At 42.7% G+C, this 9,713-nt stretch overlaps 1 protein-coding gene across 1 annotated transcript; it reads left to right on the plus strand.

Annotated features, from left to right (window-relative positions):
* The first annotated feature begins 2,918 nt into the window (after positions 1 to 2,918).
* On the plus strand, positions 2,919 to 9,511 carry si:ch211-195b15.8. Its single transcript, XM_039775830.1, has 5 exons — positions 2,919 to 3,266; positions 7,123 to 7,298; positions 7,389 to 7,548; positions 7,639 to 7,762; positions 8,491 to 9,511. Exons 2-5 carry the CDS (start codon positions 7,212 to 7,214, stop codon positions 9,224 to 9,226), a joined length of 1,107 nt encoding a protein of 368 aa, XP_039631764.1. The 5' UTR covers positions 2,919 to 3,266; positions 7,123 to 7,211; the 3' UTR covers positions 9,227 to 9,511.
* Positions 9,512 to 9,713: the final 202 nt, after the last annotated feature.

Raw genomic sequence — 9,713 nt, forward strand, 5'->3', positions numbered from 1 at the left:
ATACACCTGACAAGCCCCAGTTAGGGTGAAACACATGCATTTGTATTAGTATGCATGTTACAGTTGGTATTGTATTACTGTCACTGTTTTAAGGAAATGTGAAAGTAAAAATTTCTTTGTAGCATCTATATATCACATGAAATTTGAACTTGAATTTCATTATTCAAGATATGCTAAACAGACACTAAACCAATGTGATTTCAGTTAGATAAACAAATCATCATTTTTCTGATGGCACTAATCCTAAGCTGGGTCACAGGAGCCTATCCCAGCAAGCATCAGGCACAAAGCAGGGACAATCCCTAGGCAGAGCAACAGTCCATCACAGGGGGACGCACACAAACATAGACAGGGGCCAGTTTAGCAAAGCCAGTTCACCTAACTTGAATGGCATTGGACTGTGGGAGGAAACCAGAGCAAATCCACACAGACATGGACAAATCATGTCAACTCCATACAGAAAGTGCCAAAGATTTGAACCTTGGTCTCCTTGCTGTAAGGCAGCAGCACTACCACTGTGCTGCCACTGAACAAACCTTGAGAAGGCAAACTTCGTAGTAACTGAGATATGCCCAAGGAAAATGAAAATGCCAAATGTCGAAGGAATTACTGAAGAAAATAACGTCTAGGGATCTACAGTCGGTTATAACAGGCATGGGCTGTGATCTTGACATTATTAGGTCTAAGAGAGCAACCAAACTTGGTAGGAATGCCCAATCATTGTAGAGCACATTAATATAAGCCAAAGTATTTTACGCAATTAATCTAATGTGAAAAATGAAAAAGTCAAATGAGTTACACATTAAAAACAGCTTGCTATATTGCTAGAAGTGTCAAAAATTAAACAAGCAACTTGGACTTGCATGTAGCAGACCATAATTGTGATATTATAGCAACAACAGAAACCTGGCTAAATAACAAAGATGCAGGATGAGTGTAACATAGAGGAATACACATTTTAAGCGGTGTAGACAAAACAGAAAAGGAGGCAGGGTTGCTGTTTACGTAAAACAGAATTTAAATGTAAGTCCTCTTCAGTTGGACGATGAGCTCCATGTGGTTTCATGTGAAAAGCATTAGGGAAGAATACCTTACATATTTTTTGGAGACAATGCAGATATTACTTTCAATGCACATCTTTTTAATAACATTAACAAGGTAAGTTTACAGGAGGATATTATAGTCATGGGAGACTTTAACTACCTGAAGTTTAACTGCGATAACCTTGCAAATGGTGGAGCACAAGAGCAGGAGTTTTTTGAAGTAATCAGCGACTGTTTTTTAACACAGCATGTTAGAGCACCAACACGTGGTGAAGCCTGTCTGGATTTAGTATTCTGTAATAATCAGGATAGAATTGAGGGTGTAGAGGTGATGGAGCCACTAGGGTCAAGTGACCACAATATACTGTAATACAATTGTCAGTGTTTTGTACGAGTGCGGAAGCAAAGACTAAAACTGTTAAGTTTAACTTTGGTAGGGCAATTTTGAGCAAATGTGGCAATTTCTAAGGAAAATAGACTGGGATACGCTTTTAAGTGTGGAGACAGTTGAGGGGAAGTGGAAAAGGTTTAAAAGTGTTTTACATATAATGAAGGACAGGTATTATGTAGGGGCACCATTGGAATTAGTAGGAATTTTTTTTAAAAACTCTGCAGTGGGTTAATAAAGAGTTGAAAAAGAAGCTGCAAAGGAAAAATAAACAGCTGTATAAGGAGTATAAGAGTAATAACTCCAAAGTGAATCTTAGGACACATGAGAACATGAGGGCAACCATTAAGAAGGACATTAGGAAGGCTAAAAGACACCTGGAGAAGAATATAGCAGATAAGGTGAAAGAAGACCCTAAGAGATTCTAAACCTAAGCTTAACATGCATGACAGGAAAATGAATGGAAGGAATTATTAAGGATAGGACTGAGCAACACACATCAAGAGTTTTATTGAACATTCAGCATGGTTCCAGAAGAGGGAGGTCGTGTTTTCTTAACATGCTGGAATTTTATGAGGAAGACACAAAAGGATATGATCAAAGTGGAGCAGATGATATTATGTATCTGGACTTTCAGAAAGCAACTGAAACCCAGAAAACCTGCAGCGTGCATGGAACCTGGACTTAGATGTTGTGTTGCATTATTAGCCCTAAAAACTGCGCCACCATGTAATGAACGTTGCTGGATTCAGTTGCTTTTGATACAATGCAACTGTGTTTAGTACTGACTGGCATTAAAATAGTTTTCTATCCTCAATATCTATACGGTGTGATGCAGTGGTCAGAATATAATTAAAATTAATGAATTTCAAAACACTGTATGAGGTGCTGTCCTTCGAGCAGAAGAGAATATATAGCCTATTGCATATGTATATGTACAGTGTGCGTATATGCGATTGCACGTTATGTGCCCATCCACAGCATGACAGAACAGATTCGTTATATAGCAACTCCAAATGTTTCCAAAACAACAAAGCACTGAACTGCAAACCTAATGCGAGCTTTCGTGACTTTCACAAGACGGCCCGACAGTCCCCATCCACCGCCAAGCCCTCAGAGGCCAGTTATTCGGTGCGCTGTGGGCTCCACATGCAGCAGGACTGACTGTGATTTTTCTGTTTGCTTCTTTGCAAAGCAAATTAAAGGTAGGCAGTGGCTTCCAACAAAGGACAAGGTCGCTGAGCGGTTGCACAAAGGTACCCAACGGTGAAAGCCCTTTGTGTTTTGAAAACAGATCCTAGAGTCGTTTAATTTCAGAGCTTGAATGATGCAAACGCATTGGCCGCCGCCGCCTTTATTTTTCTCTATTGTCAGCTGGGTCTCCCAGTTGAGGTGGGGGCCGCCGCTCCCCTGATCTGATTGGTCATCAATGACATCAAGCTGTGCTATTTTTAGCATCACTAGCTAGCATTACCTCATCGCTTATCCCTGAGTCCCGGCGCTTGCTGCAGGTAGCGCTATATAAAGCTCCCCATCGCTGCTGTGTGCGTTTGCGAGAGACACAGCTGTCACCAGCCAGAAGGGGCTTAGAAGTCAGCAGTACTTTAGAAGGACGAGTTAAATTCGGAAGCATATCAATGGACACTGATCGGTACTCATTTTAAAAGACGTCTGGATTATAAACAATTCGCTTGCATTTATTTCCTTCTGCAAACATTTGTATTGGCTGCCGGACGGAGACTTTTTAAAGGATCCTCTTCATTGTTTACCATTAACCAACCATCTCTAGATCTTAATTTAGGAGAAACCCTTTGTGGGGGTTCCAGAGAGAACAGGTGAGTCCGGGCAGTGGATGTACTGTGTGGGGCAGGGGGGTAAGAAGAATCAGCCCGACTCCAACTGAAGATGATGTCGTTTTGAAACGGCTTATGGGGCTTGGAATCTGAAGGGGGATAAAAGGGAAGGACGGGAGAAGGATGCAGAGAGAGGGGAGGTTGAGGTATGTGGAATCGAGACAGCCCGAGCAAACTCCGGACTACAGGGTTTCCTGAAAATTCGGCTTTGGAAAGAAAAGTACACGCCGTTATGGTTAATCCAGCCAGTGAAATCGACAATTGAGATTGAGGATACTTTGCATGCTGCTGTGAAATTTGAGACAAATTTGCACGTTTTCAGACTTGCTTCGTTTACTGTACGTTTTTTTTTTTAAGTCAGAAGCTGGCAGCGTATCCCCGGTTCCGTTAGTCTTTATCCCTTAGCATAGCACGGTCACTCGTATGGAGTCATAGAACAATCGCACGCACTCCCACTAAGCGTCGGATTGAGGAACTCGATGGGATTCAAATTTCTGAGGAAATACTCACAGGGAAAATGTGACTGAGGAAAGAAATAGAACAGTTCCTTACTTTGAGCAGCAGTCAAGAGGCATAGTTTTGTGTAAAAGCATACAGTTCTGGCTTTTTCCATAAGGTGGCAGCAACACCACGCGAAAGGTTTTAATGTAACCGCAACGGCCGAGGATAAAATACAGCGAATCAGGAAGGCATGTTGCAAGGAGAGATTCTCAGAAAGATTCAGTGATAATTGAGAGGGGGAAAAGCGGGGTGGTGGAGGAGCATAACATTTTTACTCAGGGACGTGCACAATTACCTTATAAAGGCGCTCTTTGTTGCGTGGGAAAGATGTCTTCAACTGCGCAGGCGCACACGTTTTTACCGACGCGGACAAGCAGACGCTAGTCATTTATCCAACGACTTTTGGAACCCGCGTTGTTTTACATTGAGACAAGAGCAATCGCCGCGACACGGGGCTTAAACTCATCATATGAAACACAAATGATTAAAGTCAGAAGTTCCACTTGTCAGCAACATCGCCTTTACCAGAAAGCCGAGATTAGCAGCTTCTGTTTAGTTTCAGGAGCAAAGGGTGCTGCGGGTGCCTGGTCTTCATCCTAACCGAGCTTTTCATCGGATCGGCGGAGGCCAGTTTGTGTATTATGCGGGCATCCTGCTAGAGCCAATCCCAGCCAACACAGGGCGCAAGGCAGGAAACAAACCCCTTTGCAGGGCGCCAGCTCACCGCAGAGCACACACACACCAAGCACAATTTAGAATGCCAAAGCACCTAACCTGTATGTCTTTGGGCTGTGGGAGGAAACTGGAGCATTCGGAGAAAACCCACACAGACACGGAGAGAACATACAAACTCCACGCAGGGAGGACCCAGGAAGCAAACCCAGGTCTTCTATCTGCGAGGCAGCAGCTCTACCCACTGCGCCACCATGCCGCCCCTTTCGCGGTGTCTTATACACATCCAATATATGGTAGCCCACCTGAAATTCTTTATACCATATATTTAATATATTATTGTAACTACTTGTTTGTCAGTGAGTGGTTTAAAGATTATATATGTACAGTATATATAACAATGAACATTTTAAAATGGAGATGATAATTCAAGTACAAATTCATATGGAGAAACTGCAATAGCAGTAAGACATACCAATAAAAATTATAGAAAAGTAGCAGAAGCAAAGACTCTTTAACTAAGTAATGTTTTTATATAAAAAAAAGACGAAAAAAGACCCCATCAGAGAGCTGCTTCCAGGTGGGGTTTTTCAGCACCTTGATTCCTTAAATTGAGAGCAGAGCTCGCAGCTTTCCCACACTTCTCAAGTACATCCCCAATGACCAGAGCCTTGGCCTGGGATGTTAACCAAAGAGAAGCCATCTGATTACAAACTGAGTTCTTTTGTAAAGACAGGACTCTGACTAAGGAATTGGAGCAGACGACCATCACATCAAGCATATCTGGGATATGAATGTAAAATTATGAATAATATTTATTCCTTGATGAATAATGTGAGCACTTCCCTAACTTTGGTCTATTCTGTGACTAAATTTAATAGTGAACATCCTATTCCAGATTTCAATATTGAAATAATCACTTCAAAAGAAAGGCTGCTGCACATACTCTAACTAACTCTCCATCCTGCCGACTACACTCTCATTCTATAGCTGCTCTGCTAAATAACAGCAAACACTTAACTTAGGGGACCGCTAGCAGAAGCCCCCGTTGAGCTGCTGGCTTAGTAAAAAGTACACCGATATCCCATCAGCAGTCACTCTATATTAAGTTAGGCAGGCTTTATTATCGCAGAGGGAGCAGGAGAAATAGAAAAACACAAGGCACTGTCACACAGATAATAAGCAAAGATACACCCACTGACAACCAATGTTATCATAAGCACACACACTCAAGATTAGTGCAAAGAAGAAGAATTGCTATTAACAGTACACAAAACAATGATTCTTAATTTAGTAGCATCCCTAAAAGTAATACAATTCAAAATGCTTATAGATTTTGAAATAAAAGAGTTCTTTTTCTGCACCATTTCACTTTAAGACAAAAATAAAATCTGTCTGGTTGCAATTGACTTCATGGATGGTCTTAAATTCCAGTCTAATAGTCAAAGTGCAGCAGCCCTTTTAACTGATCCATTTAAACACTTAAGTCAGAAACAGGATGCTCTCCATCTAAGCTGCTGCTTTTCATTGAGTTTTTGACATTTGCTTCCTTTACAGTTACAGCCATTCCCCTTCTCCTTGTCTTGTGTGTACATTCATTTTAAAATGTAATGTTTAACCCGTGGTTCTTAATTTCCATCTTTTTTAACAGATTACCATTGTCTGTTCCCTTTCCTTTCGTTTCTTTCTTTTGAACTTAGATACGACAGTAGGTTTTATTGATCTGGTTGGTGGAGTGGGAAAAAACCCTTCTGACCAGAATCCCCCCAGTCTCACAAAAAAACAATAATTTCTGGGCCCTTTACAGATAACTGAACTTAGCATCTTTGCATGAAGTAGTTGTGGTCAACTCCTCGACGCCACATCATGCACTGTGTGTGAGTGCGGTCAAGTTTCTAACTGGATTTTTTTATCTGAAGCTCACAAGTAACTAGATTATTATGATTTTGTTTTGTTGATTGCCATCTTTGAGACTGTCCATGAAATCAATAATCTTGTGCCTGCTGTAAGTGTAAGAAGCCCCTTACCCTAAAATGGATTCTTCAGGGTCTGACATACATTTGTGCTCTCTGCTCTGTGCTCAGCCCCTCACCCCATCCTCAGCAGAAGGGGACAAGTAACCTCTGACCCCTCTTCCTTTGATTCCTCCACCCTTGTTTAGAATCTGCATCCCAGATGTCTAAGAAGGCTTAAAGATCCTTCTGTGTACCTCCAGGTTGCTTTCAGGAAGCTGCAAGCCTGTGTACCTCTCAGTCTTAGCACTACAGTATGGAACTAATAATAATAATAATAATAATAATAATAATAATAATAATGATAATAATGGGGAACAAAATGGTGCAGCAGATGGCACTCCTGATTCATATCTCTGGAGTTTTCTGGTTTTGGGTCCTGGCCTGCTGAACGTGTGAAACCTGCATCTTCTCCCTGTGTCTCTGTGGATTTGTTTCCTTAAAGTGTTTTCCATTCTTCTTCTCTTAGATTAATTATTGAAATTAAATTGTTTCTGTATGAACAAGTGTACCCCAAAGTGAATGGGTTTGTTTTCTACCTTTTGTTCTGGGCTGTCATTTCTCCATGACCCTAAACTGGATCAAGAATGTTTAAAGAGAAATTAATTATTATTCCTCATTATCAGGCAAATCCTCTCTTTCTTGTTTTTCAGGCCTGGTACACCTTCCACGTACCCCAATCCTTTTCATTGGTTTGGAGCCAGTCTTCTTCTTGGTTCTTCAGTGTTTGAGTAGTGCTATCATGGTGTACCTCAAGGAGCATGAGGCGCCGCCCCTCTCACCCATCCTGTCCCACCTCTACTTGGGAGCCTTAAGTGATGTCAATGAAGTAGGTCCTGTGCTACTCTTGTTGTGTCAGCCTCTGTGGCAGAGCACTGCTCAGTTATGGACCTGACTTTCTTTTCCTTAACTCTTACAGGAGGTGCTGCAAGCTTTGGGGATCTCGCATGTGATGAATGTGAGCCGGTCATGCCCTCAGCCCCCCTTCCTTCCAGAGGCACACTTCCACCGAGTGCCAATCAATGACTCTCACAGTGAGGACTTGCTTCCCTTTCTGGGTGGAGCACTGGACTTCATTGGTAGGCCCCTTTCCTGTGTCTTTCAGGTTCAGTGTTGTGCCACTGATAGATTCGAGTGCCAATAAACTGTCGCTTCTTTCTCGTTTGCAGACCTGGTACTCTCTCAGCATGGCCGGGTGTTGGTTCACTGCCTGGCTGGGGTGTCTCGCTCAGCAGCCGTTGCCATAGCCTACACCATGCGTCACCTGGGAATGACACTGGATGAAGCCTACAGGTTGGTCTTTCTCCTGCTTTATCTCTTTCTCTGTATTGCCATGACTGGTCATTACATTGTTCTGCACCAAACATTGACCCACATGTTGGATTATGGCTCAGACGAAGTCGTCATAGTTGAAAGGTGGGATGGTCAGGCTTTGAGATGCCATCTCAATGTTTTATTCTGTAAATGAGTTGTTTCCAAGACTACCTAAAAATGAGGTTCACTATGAGAATGGGTTGTAACATTTTCCATTCAAATGAGTGTGATCTTGAAACAAGTGATTGGCATGAACCTTCTCCATTTCCTTTTTTTTCTGTTGGGACAACTTCATCTAATTGTTTGGTCAAAAGAAAAATGGCAAAAACCTTGTGAGGCCACAGAGTAGCTCTCTGCCTGAACGTTCACTTAGGATGGCATTTTCTGGTAAAAGACTCCATGTAACACTATCTTCTGCTGGTTCCACCTTGTACTGTGCCCCCTGCCTAAACATGTACGACTGAACAAGTCAGGCTAACCCCTAAACAGATATCCTTTTCATACTAATGATGGTTTGAAGGCATTCGGTTGAAAGACTCCTTCATCCCACGGGATGTCCACAAAAACCAAACCAAATCTGAGATCTTCAGGCTGACCATTTGTCTCAGAGGTGCCTATGGCCTACATCGTGGCTTTTTGTGCCATTTTCACTCTGCACAGTTCTCTCTCTTTTTAAAACATGTCATCTCTTGATTCTTGTTTCACAGATTTGTTAAAGAAAGGCGACCATCCATTTCACCCAATTTCAACTTCCTTGGTCAACTCCAGCAGTTCCAGTCAATGCTGAGTCAGGATGTCATTGCACCTTCCCAGAATCTGCCTGTGGTTCATTTGTCTGAACCTGCATCCACCCACCAACAATGGGAGCCTCAGGCCACCGGAGATTTGGCTACAGGACAGAAACTGCTTTTGTCCATCCCAAAGGCTCGCCTACTCCACCGTCGGCAGCATCACAAGAGTCCATCATTTCTTTACTGCCTTGAGCATAAAGCAGAAAAAATTGAGCAGGCAGTGGACCCAAACAACAATGTTTCAGACCTGGAGCTGGCACTCGATGCCTGCACCATGGCAGAAGATGACACTGGCAGTTTGGAGGAGAAAAGCACAGAAGAGCCCACGCCATCTCCCCCAAAACAGCCCCTAAGTAGAGAGAACACCACACCACTGTCCCTGAGTCTTTCTCGGGTGTTCAACTGGGGTGAGCGCATTCTGCTTGGTGTTGTCATGGGGTCAAAGGTTACGGGGTTAACCAGAGAGCAGGAGGGTACAAAAGCCTGCAATCAAGAATCAAACAACCCACCTAGAGAGTGCAGGGCAGGGGAAAGCGAGCCAAGGCCACGGCCCTTTGTTCTAAGCATGCCCACATCCAAACACCAAATTTTTGCAGAACGCCACCTGTCAGCCAGGAGTCACCGATCAAATCCAGACCCGCAGAAAAAATAAGAGACGGACTTTTGAATTTTTTTAATTATGTTTTTTCGACTTTTTCATGTGGAAACCTTTCCGGCTAACTCTGCCTGCATGAACATGTAAAACAGAAAAAAAGAATATTTATTTTTTTACATCTCCAAGGGAGACAGTGGTTCATGCCTGCACCTCAGCACGCTTGGGGATTTGCACAAACCAAAAAGGAAAATGCCTCCTTCCTCAACCTCAAAAAAAACTCCTGACCCTGTGGTCTGACAAGGCATGCCTGGCAACTGAATAAAGTGGAAATCTTTTATACAAGATATGCTAATATGTCATTTCTTATAACATTTTTGCCAGCAATGAACACAATTGTCCTCCCTTCGAGTAATGTCTGTCTGTCAAGATGTGAGTCTGTGGATACAATAACTCAAAAGTGAAGCTCCTATCTGACTGAAACTCAGCACAGTTATTGCCACTGAGAAATGCTTAAAGTCCCTTGAGTTGGAGTAAACCACTCTGC

This window comes from Polypterus senegalus, chromosome 13, assembly GCF_016835505.1.
Source record: "Polypterus senegalus isolate Bchr_013 chromosome 13, ASM1683550v1, whole genome shotgun sequence".
Taxonomy (NCBI): domain Eukaryota; kingdom Metazoa; phylum Chordata; class Cladistia; order Polypteriformes; family Polypteridae; genus Polypterus; species Polypterus senegalus.

What these genes read in the sequence shown, in the direction of transcription:
- si:ch211-195b15.8 (XM_039775830.1), top strand. Translation starts at nt 7,212, where the DNA reads ATGGTGTACCTCAAGGAGCATGAGGCGCCGCCCCTCTCACCCATCCTG. An exon ending in CCTTAAGTGATGTCAATGAA is followed by an intron (nt 7,299 to 7,388) that starts GTAGGTCCTGTG and finishes TAACTCTTACAG; the next exon opens with GAGGTGCTGCAAGCTTTGGG. An exon ending in TGGAGCACTGGACTTCATTG is followed by an intron (nt 7,549 to 7,638) that starts GTAGGCCCCTTT and finishes TCTCGTTTGCAG; the next exon opens with ACCTGGTACTCTCTCAGCAT.